This window comes from Camelus bactrianus, chromosome 17, assembly GCF_048773025.1.
Source record: "Camelus bactrianus isolate YW-2024 breed Bactrian camel chromosome 17, ASM4877302v1, whole genome shotgun sequence".
Taxonomy (NCBI): Eukaryota; Metazoa; Chordata; class Mammalia; order Artiodactyla; family Camelidae; genus Camelus; species Camelus bactrianus.
In genome coordinates, this window is record NC_133555.1 from 1,704,551 (window position 1) to 1,726,305 (window position 21,755).

Genomic DNA, 21,755 nt, shown 5'->3' on the forward strand with positions numbered 1-21,755 from the left:
TTTCACTTTTGTCGCTTATTAAACGTGAAGTAAATATGACAAAAGTCAGAACAGTCAACATGCTGGTTATCTGTATTTTTTTAAACCTCTTAATGTTACACCAAAGCCCACATAAATGAGCCCAAATAAAACCAGATAATACCACTGAGAGCGCCCCAGCTTCCCCCGCCCACCGCCTCAACCGGAAAAGGAATTCAGAGACCGAAGGAAGGGGAGGGGACCGCACCGCACCCCCGCCCGCCGGCGCCGCTCGCTCCCATTGGCGGGTACGGCGCCGGGCCCCGCTCCGATTGGTGGAGATGCGACCCCTGCTTTGCATAGGCCCAGCGGCGGGTGTGAACGGACCCGAGCGCGCCCGCCGCCGCCGCCGCCGCCGCCGCCACCACGCTCGCGAGCGCGCGGCTCCCGGACGCCCGGGAGGAGGGTGCGGGCCGGCTGGGCCCCCTGGACCTCCGGGAAGGCCCCTCGGCCTCGCCCCCAGGCGTGGCGCGGGTGACGCCTGCCGCCCCTCCCCGCACGGGCCGCGCGCGCAGTCAGCGCCCAGGCCCCTTTAACAAGCTGCTACCACCGGCCGCTCACATCGGAGGTGGTAACGGGGAGAAGCGGCGCCCTTGCTCTCCTTCCCGGCCCCACTCGTCCGGATGGGGGGAGGATAGCCCACGACCACCCAGACAAACATCTAATTATACAGCGATGCGCGTCAGGGAGGACAGGGGCGCTGACCAGGCTGCGGCGGACGGCCAGCCCCCAGAGTCTGGCCGGCTCCTCGCGTGGCCGGGGCCTGTCCTCACCCACATCCTCCCTCCCCGTGTAAAGACGGGTCTTGGCCTCTGCAACCTCTGTGTTCGGCAGGCACTCTCTCAGGCTGGTTTTAAGTTAACGGATTCAGACAACTTCCAAGTATTAAGAGTGAAAAGAGACTCAACAAAGAGCCCCTCATCAAGCCTTTTTATTGTTTCCAAAGAAGTTTTGTCCACAGAAATCCCCAGTGCCCCGTATCTGTGACAAAATCCATTCCCTAGGGCTGATGCCAGGAAACAGATCCAGAATGCCTTCCACCAGCAGCATTTTCTGAAATGTACGCAGTTTATCAAATATAATTTACACAGGAAAAAAACACAATGTTTTAAGAACTTAATTCCAAAAGACTGGAAGAGCCCAAAGGCTGAGCAGAAAACAGCCTCCGCTGGCAGCACCAGGTCGGATCCACCAGTCCCACCAGGAGAGGGCTGTGGGCACACACCACGAGTGGACGGTGGTGGCCCTCCCTCCTCCCAGGCTGCCCCACAGCCCCACTGCATTTGGGTCACAGCCAGGACAGCTACTCCCCAAAGAAGCCACCACTGTTCACCCACACTGTGCTAGCTCCTCCCAAAGCAAACCCACAGACCGCGCCGGCGCCCGCCTCCACAACATGCTGAGCGCAGCACACCTGGCCTGGTCTCTGAATGCCCCGCCCTACTCAGTGCGCGGCCGCTTGGCCTCGGGCTCCTCCTCCCTCTCCCGCTTCAGCCACCGCTCCAGGAGTCCTGCACTACTTCTCTTGGGGGACACTGGGCTCTTCTGGAGGAACTGGCTGGACCACTGGGGCACATCTGATTCTGCCTTTTGGGGTGTTTTGGGGTCTTCCTTTTTGGGTGACTTTGTGGCCAGCCACTGCAACATCTTCTGGCTGCTGCTACTTGACTTGAGCTCCTAGGAGAAAGAAGAAAAACCTCAAACCACCCAAGCTCAAGCTTTTGGGAAAAGGCCAACTCCAAGCAAAGAAACGGAAAGAGGCATTAGATACTGACCCAGGTATGGAAAATGTTTCTAAGGGCCAGACGGGGCCACTAATCCGGAATGGGAGGAGGGGAGCAACTGAGCATGTTCCAGGGGGCAAGGAGCAGGGAGTAGCTCTAGAAAGGCTTAGACCTGTTAGAGAAGAGAGCTGCCAGGAATTCCCAGCACCTGCAGAGAATGGGCGTTCACAGGGAAAAGAATGTCCATCAGTGTGACCAGCCAGTGTGGGGAAGTGAGCAGGAGACAGCCCGATGAGGATGGATTCAGCCCACAGCTGCAGAGAGTAGCTGTTTCCCAGCGTGCAGCCCCCACAGCTCCCCCCCGCCACTGGCACTGCCCCTTCCGCGCCCTTGCACCCACACCCCAACCCTCAACTGCAGATTCTGAATCCACACAATGCCCCCTTTCCAGAATGTGAATTCTTTTGAAGTAAAGACATGGCAGAAATGGGGCAGTGTCGAGTGCAAAGTAAATATATATAATTACATTTTTAGAGACAGCTAATGAAAAAATGTTAGGAGCACAGGAGTTTGAGAGAACTGAGACAAAAGAGGAAAGATGAGACTGAGCGTGAAACCTTAACAAACCTTAGAGAAAATGGAGACGGGGCGGCTGCGTCCGCCATCACCATCCTTCACGCTTCTCAGACTGTCTAAGGTGTCTGTTTTGGAACACAGACCCATGTCTTACTTAGGTCCCCCTAGGCCACCTAGGAACACAGCTACTCCTAAGCCTTTGTCCCCGGATGTCAGCAGGGGCCAGCTCTTGCTCTGGAACCTCCCACTGCAGGCCTTTTGCCTGTTCACCTTCCCTTCAGGATACATCTTCCGGATCCTTGCCAATTGTAAGTTAAAGTTCACAGCAGGAATGTTCTCAGATCCTCCTGAAGGAAAATGAGGACTGGAATTCCTCCATCTCATACTTGGGAAAGCAGAGGTACACAAGAGACATGTAAAAGGCATACACTTGGCTGGGGACCAAGATGCAGTCATGGTCAAGGGCTCCTTTGCCTTTCGCACAGTCACCCTGGAGGAGTCCTCAAATTTGGCTTTTTATGAAAGATTCACCAAAGCAGCGTCTTAATGACACAGAAGCCTGAGCCCCGCCCTGAGTTCTGACACAGCAGGTCTCGACAGGGCCAGCATTTCCGTTTTGAAAGAGGTCTCCTGAGCACCAAGTCACAGCCAGCTCCAAGAACCACTGCTCTGGGCCGCCTGGCTGTGCACAAGGGAGAGGAGTTTTGGGTGGTTTATACTAAAGCTCCAATTGTAAAAGGCCATATCATAAATGAATAGGCCACACTAACACAAGACAGAAAGCTCAAAAAGGACTGTTGGAGTCACAGGCCCTACCTTTCTGACCAGCAAGTTGACGGGAACCAGACACTCAAGGGCATCGTTTCGTGAATTGTTCACCATGGAAGACACCGGATGGAAGGTGATGTTCTCTGTGGGGTGGATCAGCTTCAGCGCTTCTTGAGTTGAGACCTCACCGAAGTCCAGCCATTTAGAGACTGCCTCCTCTCCATCTAATATGGCCGGCATCCTAGCCAGCAAGGTCAAGATGGTGGTTGGGAGAAGCAGAGCAAGGGGAGGGAGAGGGAGAGGGAGAGAGGGAGAGAGGCCTCGTCAGCTGCCGGTGCAAACCGCCACCACAAGCAGCAGCTCACCCAGCTCACCCAGCTCACCCGCTCACCCCCGCTGTGCCTCTCATGCTAACTGCTGCCCTGCTGCCTGGGCCCCGGCACCACTTCCCAGGGCACGAATTCAGCACCCGGAGAGCCAGCCTACCAAGGGTGATAGCGAAGGCAGTGACAGTGCTGTGACTGGATCCAGGGCACCCTAGTGCACATGCTACCAGACTGGGGACCTTTCAACATTCAAAGGGAAGAAAAATCCCAGGAACCTTGTCTATCAACAGTACTCTCCAGCCTCACCACCCAGGGCAGGTTTGTGTAACAAAGAGCTATCCACATAACTGGGAACAAAAGGACACTGAGGCTCAGGAGAGCAAAGAGGCTGCCCCAGATGACTCCCAGTGCTAGGAAGATGTTAGCAAAAGATCCCTTGTTTAGCTTCTAATTTCATGTTGTTGGCCAATCTAAAGACTGCACACATTTCACTGGTGGGTGGTACAGTCGAAGTGAGATGAATGCATAAACATCTATTTTAATAATTATTGTCGCCTCAAAAAAATCACATGTGTACTTTAAAAAGGTATTTAAAAATATCTCTAAAATCCAGATCATTTTATGATGAATGGCATCTCTGCACTGTGTTATGGTTTAATTGGCAGCACTTTTCTTAACAGCACATAAAATAGTGGCACATTTAAAAACCAGTGGTTTTTAGGTTAGCTGAATAGGAATTTATTTTAAGGTGAATTAGCAAAAAATAGAATTCCTATACCCCATGAAAGCATCACTTCAGACAGAACGCATAGGACAAAACCAAAATGGGTAACAGTATGTGCAGCACAGAATTCTTTGCAGCAAAATATCATGAAGTTACTTCTGAGGGCACTCAGATCTGGCGAACCTGTGCGGTGTCACACAAGCATAGTCAGTTCTGCTGATGCTTGTTTTTAAAATGCAAGCCTGTCCCCAGCATGATTAGTATATTAGAAAGCAACTGAAGCATAATGCGAATTTTGCTTAAATTATATAGACACGGTTTTGTCTATGAGAAACACTGAGAGTGAACACAGAAATCCGCACCCGCTGAAGTGAGCCCCATACAAGTCCACAGAACGCACATCCCTGCGCACCACAAACACAGACAGCTACTCGGCTCACTGCACGTTATCCTCTTATTCTGCATTTGTAAACTTTTCTCTGTGTCAAAAAATCTTCTTATTCAACATCTCAAACATGTCTCAGCTTCCTGGCTAAAACACGCTGAGCAGTACATGCAAACAGAAAACTTTTAGGTCTTGAGGAGAAACTTGAAATAATGGAAAAGCATCTTGAAAGCAAGAACACGTAATATCTCCCGAGCAACACACATAAAAGACCCCACATCAGTAACAACGCTGTGGGAAAAGGAACGTCCATGGCTGGAACAGCTTCAGGAGAAGACGTGCGCACAGATAGAGGCACTGCTACAGAGCTCCTAGTGGTGATGCTGAAGTTCACTGGCGGAGGCCATACACTGGATCAGAGTGTTCAGTCTATTATGAACGCGTGCCTTGAAGGAACATTTCAAAGGCAGAAAAACATGCCTCAGGATTTAAGATCTCAAAAGATAAAAAATTTTGCGTAATCTTCCTTCCACCACTTCACAGTATCTCACGAATCGCACCTCTTCCGACATTCATTCCACAAGCCAATTTAGGGTTTTTTTCAGGTCAAGTGCCACTGTAATAACTACGTATTCCTTAACCACTTAATGTATGAAACTGCAGTACTGTTTTTATTAGATTCCTATTATTTTTTAATGTGTTACTGACAAAATTTCAGTGTTACCCCTTATTCCCACTTTTCTCGTAAGTCCTGTGGCTTTCACTGCACAACTCTGCACAGTATGGTGATTTTTAGGGAAGCATGTCATGTTAGAGCCAACCTGACAATTAATTGTATTTTGTGAAGCAACCATCTTAACTTCCTACCCTCTAAATCTGTGTATACAGAAACTTTGAATTCCAAAAGCCTGCTATCTGAAAGCAAACAGGACCATGCCTCCCTAAATCCTGGTGGGCGCAGGGGTCAGGAGTGTGACTTGCCTCTGGTGGATGTTCTTCAAGCCTGTGCAGGCGTCCACTGTGATGATGGTGTAGGAGTACAGGGAGTCTCCCCCATCCGGGGGCTTCCAGCAGTCAAAGACCCCAGCCATTGTCAGCAGCCGCCAGTTGTCCCAGACTTTCTCCCAGTCCTCAGGACTGTCTGCAGCACCGGCATTGTCTGACTGGAAGCAAAATCCAGGGCCAATTAGATACTCAGCAGCCGCCTTCTCCTGCAGGCTGGGTCCTGTTACAGACTTGAGAGCATCACAGTCATTTCAGAAGTAATTCAGCCCATGCCTTACTAGCTCCCCCTGATCCATGTTGCCAGAGAAAAGAGGCGCGGTGGCAAGTGCTCACTGAAGCTATAGATGTAGGACTCCTGAATGCTTCACAGCACAATTTAACTCCTTCAGTGGGTACTTAGGCCTCCCATGATCCAGAGCATCATTCGGGTTTTCACTTACAGTGTGAATCTGGATTAAACCCCGCTGCTTGTAAATGAGCTCTAGTGCAATTTCACGCCCCTGTGTCTTGCCGAAGCAAGTTTCCTCTGCCCAAAACGTCTGCCCTGCCCTTTCTCATCATGCCAACCCCAACTTGCCATTTAAGATTCAGTTCAAGGCCTAGAATACAGAAGGCTGGAAAGAGTGTCACCTCCATCCTAACAATAAGAAAAAAACGAGATAATCTAAATAGCCATAACTTTTCTTAAACTCATCAGAGGACTAAAGTCATAAGGCAACCAATTAGCCTGACCTCTGTAGAAAGACAGGGTTGTCCAAGGGGAGATGAGACAAGAATACTGGCTTCCCCGTAGCAACAGGAGGAAAACAAGGCCTTCCTGCAGCAGGTAAGAATTCAGATGCAATTATCATCAAATTGCTAAATGCAGAGAGTGGGGTAGCCTGAGAGAACAGAACCCTCAGGGGCTGCAGACATCCGGGAAGCTGGAGACTGGGGGCAGCAGCCTAGAGAAAGCCGTCCTTGCCGGCGCATGCCCAGAGGCTGGGAGCTCTTCCGCCTCACCTGATCAGTTCTCCTCTAAGGAACCAAAACCTTAAGAGGCCAGGGGACAAGTAATAATAATCCTTATTGCCCCTAAAATACAGGTAGAGACTCACCGAGGCTGGAGAAGGGTAGAAGAAAAACTCCTCTGCTTGCTGGGAAAGGAGCAGGATCATCAAGAGGGCTGAGGCTGAGCCAGGGGCACAGCTCCGCCCGAGACTGAGACCGAACCAAGACAACAGGGCTGAGGCTGAGCGCCAGGGGCACAGCTCCGCCCGAGACTGAGACCGAACCAAGACAACAGGGAACTCTTTCCGGCGCCTGCAGGTGAGCACGCACGGATGACAAGCAACAGCGATCTCACTCTGGGAAAGGGGCAGAGCCTGGGGAGGCTCCCACAGGCCTCTTCTCTAAGGCACAGGCACAGAGGGACGTAACAAAAGCTGCAGGAAGCAGGGCTTTTGAGAAAAACCCTCTGGAGGTCAACCCTTACCCTAAAGACAAGGTGACACCAGAGGAATTTAAAGCCTGTGGTGAACAACAAAACCCAAACCCAGTTCAGCTCCTGATAAGATCGACAATCTCGGACATTAATGGCCTAACAGAATACACATATCCATTTCCAGACATATATATTATCTCAGTATCTGTCCTACCTACTATGTCTGGCAATTGCTCAAAAATTACAGGACACAACCTTTCCAGCACCAGCCCAAAGCCAGCTGTCCTCCACGCACCAGCATCCAGTGAGACGCGCCGCGCACCGACAGAGCAGACACAGGCGGAGCCGGCGGAGCGGACGCAGGCGGAGCGGTGGTGGCCAGGCTTGGACTGGGGCGGCTGCTCTTGGCACTCCTCTGACCTATGCAGGTTTATTCAAATCAAACAACTGTTCCACCAGTTTCAAGGAACTCCTCCCAGGCTACCGCGGCCGCCCCAAATCCAGCTAATGCCACCAGCGAGGCAAATAACGATGCCCTGCAGTCAACAGCCAGTCTCTTCATGATCTCGGTCTCCCTTCTACATCTCTACTGCTAAGAGACGCAGGTCAAGAAACATCTGTACTTCCCCATCTTCAAAACTCAATTCATGTGGCATCTAGACACCCAGTGTGACAAGGAAAAGTCTTCACTGAATGAATCTGCTGCTTCCACACCTTATTTTATTGACAGAAAATGTTGAGGATCCCAAATTTGATTGGTTTGAAGAGCATGTGAAGGGTTTGACTAGATGATGAATGCCAGTACTAAATCTGCTGGAGTCTCCTGTACAAGATGCAGAGACAACATCCAAAATTAGTTAAGAGCTGATCTCCTTAAATGTGGCTTAAGAAGTATGGACACATAAAACTTTACTTTGCAGATGAGAACAGATTATTATCTTACTTAGAGATAAAGGATGGGATGTGGAAAAGAGATTCAGTTTTCACTTCGTTCATTAAATTTATAAGGCCATGAAACAATTAGGTAATACAGAAAGCTTCCGTGATTCTACTTACATGTACATTAGAAGGTGTTACTGTAGATCCTCACTTCCAGCAGCTCTAATTTAATGCCGATGTACTCTGGATAAAGTTTTATGTTAAACTATCACCGTTCTCTTCGGAACCAAACTCTTTCCTCTGGGACTTTGGATTTGACATTGCATTTGACATGTGCCAGGGCAACGATGGACTGGAATCTACCCCAGATCCAAGCATAACAGCACATGTTGCTTACATCCTTATCAACTATTCTTATCCAATAAGAGCGCTAGATTCTGTTAGCTAAACTGATAACAGGGTAGAAGTACACGGACCTCAACTAATTTCAAAATGCTTTTTATTTCTCCATCTGTTGAATGTTTTTTATGGTTTTAAAAATGGTCCCTTTTGAAGGTTAAATTGACAAATCTTGAAATTAAAAAGGCAAATACATGAAGGAGCCAAGCGGTAATCAAGTATTTGGGAGGGGAAAACTGGAAGCCTGCTTACATCAAATTCAGAAAAACTTTTATACTTTTTCCTGTAGTATGTTTTAAAAAACGGAATCAGAGTAGCCACATTTGGAACACTTTCTGTTAACAGTCAGTATGTTTAGATAGTTAGAACCTGGTCCTCAGCCTAAAGTGGGCTTGATTTTGGAAACTAAGTCTTTTCACAACTGCCTCAATGCACAGAGACCTTTTTAGAAATAGACACTCCCTTGAGTCTTTTGTTCACATGGTCACGCACTGATGCTTAGATGCTCTGATATCTACAATGGCACAGTAGTCTGGATAACCAAAGTCATTTATTTCCCATCTTTAGAAACCTACACTGGAACAACCATATCCAACAGATCTCAAGCTGCCGTGTGTGTGAATGAACATTCCCTTTCATTTCACACCTGAATGCTGTACACGTATTTTGGATTGTATATTGTGTTTGTGTATTTATGCTTTGATTCATAGTAACTTCTCATGTTATGGAACTGATTTGCATTAAACACAAACTGTAAATTAAAAAATGGCTGAATGAGCAAAAAAAAAAAATAATTACAGGACACATGAAAAAGCCAGAAATCAGCAGTGAAATGCCCTGATACACAGCAATCAACAGAACCAGATTCAAGAGACTTTATTTCCCAAATGCTGAAACTAATTAGACAGGAATCTAAGTAGAATTACTATATCAAGGCTCTTACAGAAAAGGTAGACAACATGCATGAACAGATAAGGAATTTTGGTGAAATAAGAAAGAATTGTGGGGGAGGGTATAGCTCAACTGGTAGAGTGCATGCTTTGCATGCACAAGGTCCTGGGTTCAATCCTCAGGACCTCCTCTTAAGGAGAAAAACCTAATTAGCTCTCCTCCCTGCCAAAATAAAAGTAAATAATTCAATAATAAATAAATAAAATATAAAAAAAGAAATAGTGAACTTTAAAAGAGGTCAATAAAAATTACCCAAACTGAACCACAGAGAAAAAAGAATGAAATATACAGAAGAGAATATCCAAAAACTATGGGACAATATCAAACCACCACAGGTATAATCAGAATACCAGAAAGAAAAGAGAAGATGGGGCAGAGGGAATAGCTGAATACATAATGGCTGAGAACTTTCCAAAAACCTTAGAGACATCAAACCAAAGATCTAAGAAGCTCAGAAAACATGTCAGGCACACACACACCCCCTACACACATCATACTCAAACTACTGAAAACCCAACAGAAAATCATAAAGGCTCTGGGGAGTGAGAAGTGGAGGGGCACACGTTACAAACAGAAGACAAAGACAAGAATTACAACAGGCTTCTCAGACTGTGAGAGCCAGGGACAACGGAACACTTTTTAAAAAGTGCTGGAAAAAAACTGCTAACCCAGAATTCCACACACAGTGAAAATACCTTTCAAAAATGAAGACAGTAGTTGCCAGATGCTGGGGCAGAAAGAGACTAACAGTGAGCGTGGGTTTCTTTTTGGGGTGACAACGTTCTGCAATTAGATAGCGATGATGGTTGCCTAACATTTTGAACATACTAAAAATTACCATTCACTTTAAAAGGAAGAATTCTATGGTGTATGAATTTTACCTCATGATTTAAAAAATCAAAGGACTAGATACTCTTCCAATTCTTCCAGACAAACAAAAATAGAATTCATTACCAGCTGACCTGAATGACAAGAAATATTACAGGAAGTTCTTCAGGGGGAAGTAATACGGTATCAGAGAGAAACCTGGATCTACACAAAGACGTGAAGATTCATGGAAACGTCTAAAATGAGAGTCAATGTAAAATTTCTTCTCTTATTTTCCTCACTCTAAAATTTAACTGACTAAAGCAGAATAGTACCAAGCGTGTTGTGAGTTTACAGCATATGAAAAAGCAAGATGCATGACAAGATACCACAAGATGGGAGGACTGGGAACATACTGGTGTGGGGTCCTTACACTGCACAAGAAGCGGTGTATTATTCGAAGGTAGACTGTTATTACTTTAAAAGGTCTATTATGGATCAGCTACTAAAAACAATTTTAAAGAATTTTAAAAGAAGTAAAAATAAGCTAATAGTGGAGATGAAATGCAATCATAAAAAATACTCAATCCAAAAGCAGGTAGAAAAAAATAGAAAAGGAAAATGGAGCTGATGAAACAAACAGAACACCAGCAACAGAGTACACTTTTACCCTATTACATAAATAACTACACTGAATGTGTCCACAACAAACTTAAAGTCACTGTCAGATCGGGTAAAACGGAAAGACGTAGCTCTCTGCAGTCCGCAGAATTCTCTCTTCTGGGAGGCCTTCCATGACGCCCCGGTCTGCGTGCCCTCCATAGGCATTCCCCACTAGTCTGACTCCATTTGTCTGTGCCTCAGAGGTAAAGATGTGAGGATAGAAAGCACGTCTCCCTAAACTTCCAGGAGCCCCGCAGGGCGCGTGGCATGTGCTTAATAAATGTCCAACAAATAATGTGGTAATTCTTTACAGGCAAGAGGCTAACTGTACAGAACTGAGGAGAATGCCGTCCTAGTCCGCACAAGTGCCTAACGGTCTCTCAAGAGGGAAATTCTCTTTTTGGCTGTACAATTCCTGGTTCAAAGATGGAGAAGCAAAGGGACAGAAATCTTACGGAATGGTTCCCTCAGGAAACAGCCGTAGAAATCTGGATTTATAGTTAATTTTAAATGAAAAAAATCACAGTGGAAAAGCTAGGAAGAGGTCAGCCTGAGTACAGGGCCTCGACTCCATCTCTAGAAAAACAAAACAGCCAGGACAAGCACGCTGGCTCCTCTGGGGCAAGGGTAAGGATCACTGATGTGACGAGGCCCAGAGCAAAGACCACACGTTTGGTGGCTCCCTGCAGAGGGTAGGAAGAAAGCTGAGGAATCCCTCAGAGGAACCGTGCCTGCCTACTGCTATGTAGGGTCCTCTCTGGCTGGGAGAGACCTGACCATAGAGAGACCTCCCTCCCTTTCCCTGGAAGGTGGGTAACTCATGGCTAATGCCCTGACTGACTGGACACAAACAGAACCAGAAATGGCTCTACCTTTTAGTCTGGTAATTCTCCAGTGTTGAAAAACCCTAAATATAGCAGTCATATTGTGGAATGCACTATGAAAGCTGGCAAAGAAAAATTCTAGCCTTTCAGAGGGACTAGGTAAATGGAAGAGAAGAGACTGCGTTGAAAAAGGAGGACTAATGGGAGGAAGAACATAACTAACAAAGGTCATGAAAGTGTTCAGTGAATGGATGCACAGTAACGGGGTTGGTGGGTACCGGGAGAAAGGAAGTTACATCCCTACTTTATTCCCTCAGCAGAACAAAATCCAGACGGGTCAGTGATGTGGGAATCCTAGCACCCTTCTCTGCTGACACGCATTCAGTTCTCAGATACCCGACACTCTCTCCCCATCCTCACTCCCAGCCGGTGACCCTGCTTCCTACTTCCCTGGCAAAATGGAAGCATTCAGAAGACTGGCCACGTGCTTCCAAACACCCCTCCCCACCTTCTATACGTGCTGCCTTCTCTCCGCTTCTAAGGGTCTGTGCGCTTTGCCAGGTCACGTTCCCCACTGGGGCCCAGAGCTCACTCCCTCTCGCCTGCGCAAGGACGGCCTTCTACTGACTGACGCGTTCCCCCTGCTCCCCGCTCGGCTGTTCCCAGCAGCTTACGAGCTGCTGTTAGTTCCAACTGTCTGTTGCTAGGATATGGAATTTTGCTGATTTGTGTATACTGACCTTGAGGAGACACTTTTCTAAGGTACTTGCATTGTCTAGAAAGAGGTAAAACTATTATTTGGTATTAGACCTAGGAAGGAAAGGAATATATTCAACCAAGGAGGCACAAGACTTGCACGCTGAAAACTATAAAATATTGCTGAAAGAAATTTAAAGCCTAATAAATGGAAAGACGCTCTATGTTCACAGACTGGAAGACTTAATACTATAAAGATAGCAAATTGAGCAATTCCCCAAACTGATCTACAGGCTGAATGCAATTTCTATCAAAACTCCAACTGTCCTTTTTGCAGAAACAAGCAAGCTGATCCTAAAATTCATTTAACACTTTGAGGAAACCCGAATAACCAAAACAATCTTGACAAAGAACAAAGCTGGACTCAAACTTCCCCATTTCAAAACTTACTACAAAGTTATAGGGTGGTACTGCATAAGAACAGACATATACCAGTGGACAGAACTGAGACTCCAGAGGTAAACATACACCTCTAACCAACTTTTGACAAGGGTATGAAGACCAATGAAAGGGGACAGAACAGTCTTCTCAGCAAATGGTACTGGGACAACTTGACAACCACAAGCGCATATTGTATGGGTCCATATATATGAACTATCCAAAGCAGGCACATCTATAGATACCAAATAGGTGAGTGGTTGCCCAGGCTGGGAGGAGCAGGAGATGGACAGTGACTGCTAATGGATATGGGGTTTCTTTTTAGGGGTGATGAAGGTGTTCTAAAGTTACACAGTAGAAATGGTTGCACAACTCTGAATATACTAAAATTAAGCTGGTGACTTGCATACTTTTAAAAGGTGAATTATAAAGCTGTTATTAGAATAAAGAAAGCTGTTATTAGAAAAGATAATAAAAAAAGAAAAAAATTAGAAAAGATAATAAAAAAAGAAAAAAAGGCCACAAAAAAAAGCTGTTATTAGAAACAAAAAAAAAACCCATGAAGAAAGAAAGAAAAAGCGCCCTCCTTTGGATGAGCTTCCCCGCCCCTTCCAGATAGCTAGTGAAAGCACTGCTGAAGGTACCTTCTCTGTTTTGACCTGGGGGAAGTAGATGAAGTACGGCTGCGTCTCGCTTACTCCCGGAAATCGCTGCCACTCGTAGAATCCATCTGCCAAGACCACACAGCGTCTTCCCTTTCCCAGAGGCACCTGCGGGAAAATGTGAGAAAGACGAGGTCTTAGTGACGGAAGCACGTTTCATGGACTTGAGTTAAAATCTCAGGTCCACCAACGTGTGGCGACCTCAGAGCAGTCGATTTCTCTGTACCTCACTTTTCTCAGGTACAAAGTCACACACAGATGCTGAAAAGATTAGATAATGTACGTCACAGGAACAGCTCTCTGACAAACAGGCACTTGTGGTGGCTAGTCTCCAACGCTGGCCCCCAGGACCCACGCGTGCCCGCGTCCCCATCCTATGCGGCCCCTCCCCCGCAGACCCCGGGCTGGCTCTGCATAGCCAACAGCAGGCAGCAGAAGCGATGCAGCGTCTGCCTGCTCTCCTGGACGATGAGCTCCGGGGAAGCCGGCTGCCAGGTAAAGAAGCCTGACTACCCTGACAGCCCCCAGCCAGGCGTGCGAATGGGTTCCAGCTGTTCTGCTCATCCCAGCTGAGGTGGCAGATACGCAGGTTAAAAAGTCATCTTGGCCATCTAGCTGCCTTCTGATTATAATGACATGAGAACCTGCAGTTACATAAAAACGCCGGTGAGCCTAGTCAATCCACAGAACACGAGAAATCATAAGCTGCTGTTTTGTTTTAAACCACTAAGTTTTGGCATGCTTTGTCACATGGTAACAAACAGAACAGCACTCTATGTTAACAACTGGGAACACACTTTGGAATTTTCACCTCTGGAACCTTAAGGAAGGTTCCAAAGAGAACCTTATTTTATTTCTCAGGTATATAAGGCATCAACAGTTCTGGTAGATAAAATGTCAGAACATGTGCCGTTTCCCTAGACCAGCGACATACCTTGAAGGACCGTTTCTCCATTATGGTATCACTGCGACAGTTGGAAGTGTTGAACTGCAGCTTGGAAGGGTCGCTTTCCCTAAACCAGTATGGGACCAAGCCCCACCGCATGGGAGCAATGACACGCTCAGATGAGTCTGCACCCTGCCATGGAAAAGGTTCATATTCAGTGAGATGGCAATGAAATTTAGAACACCAAACTCAGCACAGGCATTACAATACTGTTAGCATCAAAATACAAAGGATAGAAGATTATTAAAAGAGAAGGATTCTACTTGAAAATAATGTTAATCATGATGTGAGTAACGTGAGCTCTGCTTGCGCAGGGCGGGGGATATGAAGTTTAGTTTCTGTAAACTTTTCCTTAGTGCCTGCTGCGGGAGAGACAATGTTCCAGGCCCTGCGCTTCACTCGGCCCCGGCTCTCAAGAAGCACACGTTACGGACAACCACAGCACAGTAAGACACACGCCATGACTGAGGCGACACAGCGTGCTGGGGGACACATGCAGGATGCTTGACCTCGGAGGGCTTGCACTGTGCCCTGGGAGGACACACAGACAAAAAAAGTATTAAGTAATAAGACACTACCGGCTAAGGGCCATATAAGTGGTACAAACACGGAGGGGGATCTGTGAGAGGTGGAATGGAGACGTGTACCAGCTCCTTGGAAGGGGCAGTGGGGAGGGAACCGGGTGAGTTGCTTCTTGGACTGGATTCCACAAGAGGTACAGGATTCAGACAGAGGAGAGAAGGGAGGAAAAACCAGATAGGAAATTAGAGGCCACGCCAAGTATGCTCAGGGGTTGGGGAGGGTACAGCTCAGTGGCAGCGTGCGTGCCTAGCATGCATGAGGTCCTGGATTCAATCCCCAGTACCTCCATTAAAAACAAAAGCAAACAAAGAAACCTGATTGCCTCCACCCCCTTAACCAAAATAAACCCTTACAATTTAAAAAAAAATATGCAGGAGGTGGTTTTGTGCAGAAAAGTTATAACAAGCCAGAGGATGCTCTTTTTAGGAGAGTCTGTTTACAGGGCTGGCCCTTGGTTAGCATCTGAGAACCCGGATTTTGAGTGTTTCCACCTGTCCCTGATAATGATGCATAGTATACATGCCTAGTCTAAGCAAAAAATGAAGTTTATGCTGAGCACTGCTTTCCTTCTAGGAGTCTGGAATTCTGATACTTGCTGGGCAGAGTGCCTGTGTGACCAGACCCCAGTAAAAGCCCTGGGCCTGAGTTTCTAATAGGCTTCCCTGGGCAGACACACTGCACACGTTACCACAGTTTTCACTGCTGGAGAAGTAACATGCTTGGTGTGCCCTCACAGGAAGGAGAGAGCATGAGCATGTCTGTGCATGAAGTTCTCCAGATTTCTACTCGTTTCTTTTCCCCCTCTGATGCTACTGTGTATCCTTTCACTGTAATAAAACTCAGCCACGTTATATGCTGAATCCTTCTAACAAATCTCCAAATGTGGGGATAGCTTTGGACCCCCTGCCCCCGACACATGGTTGTTAAACTTTTGGGGGGGAGGGTGTAACTAGCCCCTTGAGAATTTGATGAACTCCATAGATTAAAATGCACACACACACTACTCCTTATGGTATGTACACCATGAGCTGGAAGAGACCCGTGAGTAGAGAGTGCACATTGCATTCTGCTACAGGGGTACAGAGGTCTGTGACAGTAAAAGAATACAAGACACCCAAGAGGAAGGAAGGAAGGAAGGAAGGAAGGAAGGAAGGAAGGAAGGGAGGAAGGAAGGAAGGAAGGAAGGAAGGGAGGGGAAGGAAGGAATTGCCGTGGCAAATAGAAAAAGAAAACAGGGATGAGTAAGTTTTCAGGCCCAGAAAACCGACAGAACGACAGCACTGTCGAATGAGAGAGAAAAATCTGAAGGGTGTGATCTGGGGAAAGAGCACGTGCTGAATTTCCGAGAACAGTCCCCAAATCTTTGCCACTCCTCCCACTGAGAGCTGGTGGAGGGCAGGGGTCTACATTCTCTTCTCTTGAGTGTGGATGGGCTTGTGACCTGCTTGTATCCAACAGAATGTGGCACAAATGACAATGCAGGATTCCTGAGACTGGTCAGAAAAGGTTTTCCAGCTCCTCCTTGTTTGCTGAGACACTGCTTTCAGTGCTCTGAGCTGCCACGTAAGGAATCTAGCTACCCTAAGGCTACCACGCTGGGAAAGCGCCCAGGCTTTGCAGGAAGGCCGCACGTAGGTGCTTTGGTCAAAAGCCCCAGTTAAGAGCCGGTGTCCACTGCCAGATGAGACAGAACACGCCTCTCGATCAGATGCTGGTTACCTTTTCTCTGCACGGCTACGCAGGAAGCACTACAGACTCTGCAGGCCACAAGGCCTTGTCAGAAGTGCTGTTACAGGGACAAACAGCCACAGACAGCAGATGAACAGATGCCGTGTGCTCCACAACGTTTCATTCACAGCAATGGCCAGACTGCTGCTCTAGACGCTTCTATCCCCAATGCCACGTCTTCTCAGCTGAGGCCCCAGGCTTCAGGGAAGAGCCAACCATGCCCGCAATGCCCTGTCCTGATTCCTCAGTGGTGGACGTAACATAAAGTGGCTTTAAGTTACCAGAATAAAATCCGAGGAGAGGTGTTTACTACACCCAACAGGTGCCTGGAATTAAAGCTCAGGGGAGAGGCAGTGCGGTATGGGGACGGGCCGGTGGGGCTAAGTCTGGCTTTGCGAGCCCGCGCGGTCTGCACTGCAGTGACTTAAGCAACGCAGTCCCGCCGCCGCGGGCAGTGGGAGCGCAGCCCGCGGCCGGGCAAGCCTGGCTGTACCCTAATAACTTCCGCTTACAGAAACAGGCAGCGGGCCAGACTTGCCAACCTCTGGTATAAGGGAAAGAATAAGGCCTTTTAAGAAGACTCTGGTTCAAAAGTCCCTTCTCTGCTACTTACGAGGTTGGACATGTGGCATGGAACAGGCACACAAGTTGTAGTTTAGTATTTTTTACAGTTATGATTAAAAAGAAACAACAAAATCCTTTTCATAAAGGCAACTGATAAAGCCATTAGGATAAAGTTTCTTAGAGAGTAAATCAATCACAGGATTAAGCCTGGGAGTACAAAAAATAAAAAAGTGAAGTCCAAGAAAAAGTACCTAGAGACAGAACAGTAGGCTGACAAGAGTCGAGAGGATGGAACTGCAAGGAAGGCAGTAGTGTCTCAGGACTCCCTTTTGTTTAAAGCTAATCCCTCCGCTGAGCTCCTCACAAGATCCTGCTCCATTTCTTTCAAAATCTTGCCTGTATTTTTAATCCCCTTTCCATACAAAGACACACACACACACACACTCCATTCTTGTTATTCAAGGCAGTCAGGTTCTACAAAGTCGCTGGGAACACTGAATTAGGGAATACTGAACCGCAGATCTTACGGGAAATACAGTTAGGTGGCCAGGAGTCTATGGTGACAACATTTTCATCAACTCATCAATATAAAACTTGTGTTATGTGTATTTCTGTTTAAAGTGACTTTATTTAACATATACTGTTGATGCATTAATGTTGAATCCAGGACCAGCAGCCACATTACCTCATGCCTGAGTGCAGCATCTCTAGCACGTGCATTCTCCCTGTAAGGCGTGCGACAGCCTTCCTGCATTTAGGAATTCTGGCCTGCACTTTAGCACTATGCTTGGGGACCATTTTAAACAGTGAAATCACCAACAAAAAGCAGAGAAATGTAAAAATACATAGCAATAAACAGACCACAAAAAGGACACTTGTTTATAATACGAAAACTGAAACTAGGTAGGGCTTCACCTTATTTGATCTCAGCTGGGAATGGCGATATTGGAAGACTTGAATATTTCACCGTATTTCACCACTTTGTATATCCAGGAACCAAACATAAAAGCTATATGAGTATTGTATTGGTGGTTACAAACAAACTCTAGCAAGTAGGCAAATACACAAACATGGAATCTATGAATGAATATATATGTGTGTGTGTGTGTTTTTCCCCTTAAAGACAGAAGCAGCCTAGGTATACTGTATGCCAAGAGGCAGGAAAATAAAACCAATTAATGAGCGTGTAGGATAACTAAGGAAAAGATGACCCTGGAAGAAATGGTAGGGTAGAGAAGGGAGAGGAAGAATGTGTGAAAACTTAGAGCTTTTGTTAAGTCCTCGTTCTCTTTCAAAATCAAATGTTTCAAATGTGCCTTCCAAGCAGAAGGGCCCCCTGCCCAAAGCTTAAGCGAGAATAAGAGAGATAACACTGTATAACAGCCAATAAAATGATCTCTCATCAGAAATTTGCAAGACAATACTCTAAATCTGAGGTTCTGAACATGGGGCAATTTTGACACACACACCCCCAACCGTGGGGCTCCTGGCATCTAGGGGGTATATATTTGGCAATATCAGGAGACACTTTTGGCCACGATGACCTGGGGAATACTGCTGGCAGTCAGTGGGTAGAGGCCAGTGATGCTGCTAAACATTCTGCAACCCCCACAACACAGTTATCCCGCCCAATATGTCACTAGTGGTAAGGTTGAGAAATCCTACTCTTAGAAATTCCACCTTTAACTTGAGTGCGTTCACCGGATAAATGTAAACCAAACCCAAATGCGGGGCTGCCCTGTACAGGGAACAATAGATACAAACCGGCTTCTAAGCCAAAATTACTGAAAATATTGCTCAATATTAGTCATCTTTTCCTCTACACTCTTGGACTTGTGACCAGAACAGCTGGTAGCACTGGGGTAGATAAATGAAAGTGGAAGTAAGTTGCAAATCAGTGGTTTCAAATGCAAATATTACAATCTATACACATGAGCAGGCTGCAGGCAGTTGGTGATTTGAATTAACGATCTGCTCAAATGGTTCTATTTTTGCTTTATAATTTACAGGTTTGAAAAAAAAAAAAAGAAACCTCAAATATTTATCAAAATTACGAAACCCTAGCAATCTTAATGAAATGTATTAGAGATGTGGAGTCAAAATATTGCATCAGCAAATTTCTACCAGTGACGGGAGAGGAGGGCTCCACCTTCCTTGTTCCCTGTTCCAGGAAGCATCCCCTGAAGTGGGGACAATGGACTGGACCTCTGTTCCAGTTCTGCCCCTCACTGACTGGGTAACCCAGGACAAGTCGCAATCTTTCCACACTTCTGTCTTTGAATCTGTTAAACAAATTTTTCTTCCAATTAACATTCATTCTATAATTTTCAAGAGGTGGTACAAAGACAACCAAGGCTAAAAAATAATAAAGCTCATATGTAATCCTTCTCTCTCTTCAAATTATGCTTTCCTGTGAAACATGAACCTTTCCCAGTCAAGGTTCCCCATGATATTTAATTTTGATTTCCCTCTCATTAAAAAAAGTTTTTTTAGTTTCAATGGGGAAGTATGCATCTACTAAAAATGGCTAAACAATAAACTAGTTCATGTAAATAGCTTCATTCAACCAAAAAGATGTTTATTTCAAAATAATGTGATCCCTGTAATGTAGGAATGAATCTTTTTTGACTATATATTATCACAACAGTTCTGAAGAGCATGCAGTCGGGGTATGACCAACTTCACAGAGTGAGTTAAGCATTGTGGACCAAATAAAATAAAAATCCAGGAGGGAAACAGCTGGGATTTTAAAAAACACATCAAGGACATTTCAAATACTTATGATGTGGAGAAATATTTAAAATATTTAATTTCTGGAATGAAGCATTTTTATTACACTGCATGTGTGCCTGTACACACACACGCGCGCTCAGAATAAAGCAAAAAACCACAACATGACTATAAATTCACTCCAACCCTACAGGGGCAGATAGTATAAACACAATGAACGCAATTAAACTTCAGATTACCAAACCAGATACCTCTGTTCTGAAAGGCAAACACAAAAAGATTGAAAACACAAGCAGAAAGAACAGAAACCCGGAGAACCATCTGAGTTGTTTCAGATCAGCCAGTCTCAGTCCTGCCCTGAGCCTAGATTCTGGTTTAGCCGGACTGGTCAGGGGCATGGAAATCCATTTTCTCCCTCCCAAAGATACTGAAAGGACCCAGGCGACCCGTGAGGTTAGGAGGATGCTGACTTGAGAGGTGTCTTCAAACGCAAGGCCCGGGTGGCCCTGGCGGGCCCTGGGGCGGTGCGCCCCGCACAGGGAGGCTGCGGGGCTGAGGGGGGTACGCGCGGGGGTGCGGGAGGCGGGCGTTACCTGCTCCACGTGCAGGCGGGACAGCAGCACCGGGCTGCAGGACTGCGGGCTCTTGTTGTACGACGGGCAGTACCGCTCGGGGTCCCTCCACTCCGGGAGCCGCCGCCGGCCCTGCCGGTCCCGGTAGGCACAGGCCCTGGTGAGGACCTCCAGGGGCAGGTGACAGGACGTCCGCCCGCACATCCTTCGGCTTCGCCGCTCGCACCGCCGGTCCCTAAACGTGAGGACGAGGCTGGAGCGTCTGGGACGCCGGTCCCGGGCCTTCGCCCCCGCGCACGACCTCCGGCGACGCCCCGCCGGGGGGACCCGCCGCGCACGGGGTCACGGTCACTCCCCGGCCGCGCGAGGAAGGCGGTCAGCGGCCTCCGGGGCGGCCAGCGTCTCCGCCTGGGCGCCTCCTGCCCCGCCGTCCGCCGCTCCGCCCCTCCGGGACCCGCCGACTGGGCCTCCCGCCGGCGAGGGCCGGCTGACCCGGGGACCGCGCCCTCGCGGCCGCACGCGCTCCCCGCCGCCTCGCCCCCACCTCAGGCCCGCCCGCCCGCCTCACCCCCACCTCAGGCCCAGCCGCCCCGCTCCCCGCGCCGCCTCACCGCCACCTCCCGCCAGCCGCCCGCGCCGCTCTCGGCCTGCAGTGCCGCCCGCGCCAGGCCCCGCCCCGGCAGCGAGCAGGGCCCGCCCCCTGAAGGCCGTCCCCGCCCCACGCGGCGCGCTAGCCCCGCCCCCAGTGACGAGGGAGTGGGCCCCGGAACCAGACTCCCAGGAAAGCACCCCGAGACTCCGACTACCTCAGGGTCCGTGTTGGCCGTTTCCCTGCGGAGTTAACTCCCTCCCAGGGCGAGGCTCGGGGACGGGCGGGGAAGGAAGGGTCCCCAGGCACCAGGCCGGCCTCCAGATGCGCCCTGGGGCCCGCAGTGCCCTTTTCAGCACAGCGGGAGCCACGGCTCCAGGGGTGAAATCAGGAAACATCTCTACTTCGCAGTCCTAACTGCCTCATAGTTTGGGGCAAAAGTGGAAAAGCCATGAATCACACACGCCACTCTCAAAGTTCAGTGGGCACCAGCACACTTTCCAGGGCCCTCACCACTCCCCTCCCCGGCCCCCGACCCCCAAATCTAAATCTGTAAGGGTGAGGCCGAGATTTTTTTAAAACAGATTTTGTACCTCAGCCACAAAACCGTCAAAACCACCTGGCTTGAGTTTAAAAGCCCAGCTGCGGTGGCCTCTGAGACAGCTCCCCTGGGACTTAAGCCAGGGGTTTCTGCTCTCGGGGGCTGGTCCTCCAGCAGGGAAATCCCCCTGCACACTCCACCCAAGATCTGACGCTAGGGAACAGCCAGGCAATCC

At 47.9% G+C, this 21,755-nt stretch overlaps 1 protein-coding gene across 3 annotated transcripts; it reads right to left on the reverse strand.

Annotated features, from left to right (window-relative positions):
• Positions 1-898: 898 nt before the first annotated feature.
• On the reverse strand, positions 899-21,110 carry HMCES (5-hydroxymethylcytosine binding, ES cell specific). 3 transcript variants are annotated; one of them, XM_074344208.1, is made up of 7 exons: positions 21,002-21,110; positions 20,412-20,625; positions 14,203-14,346; positions 13,251-13,376; positions 5,503-5,684; positions 3,135-3,327; positions 899-1,695 (listed from the first exon to the last, which is right to left on the reverse strand). In XM_074344208.1, the coding sequence occupies exons 2-7, from the start codon at positions 20,592-20,594 to the stop codon at positions 1,459-1,461; spliced, it is 1,065 nt and encodes a 354-aa protein (XP_074200309.1). In that variant the 5' UTR covers positions 20,595-20,625; positions 21,002-21,110; the 3' UTR covers positions 899-1,458. The 3 variants fall into 3 exon arrangements, with proteins under 3 accessions (XP_074200309.1, XP_074200311.1, XP_074200310.1); XM_074344210.1 differs by having other exon boundaries at positions 21,008-21,063; XM_074344209.1 differs by having other exon boundaries at positions 20,965-21,046.
• Between the last annotated feature and the right edge of the window lie 645 nt (positions 21,111-21,755).

Bases quoted from the DNA above. Each gene is read 5' to 3' on its own strand.
- HMCES (XM_074344208.1), bottom strand. From the start codon at position 20,594: ATGTGCGGGCGGACGTCCTGTCACCTGCCCCTGGAGGTCCTCACCAGG. The intron at 14,347-20,411 runs GTAACGCCCGCC...TTTCCATGGCAG, and splicing joins CCCGCCTGCACGTGGAGCAG to GGTGCAGACTCATCTGAGCG. The intron at 5,685-13,250 runs GTACCTTCAGCA...TTTTGCTTCCAG, and splicing joins CCCAGGTCAAAACAGAGAAG to TCAGACAATGCCGGTGCTGC.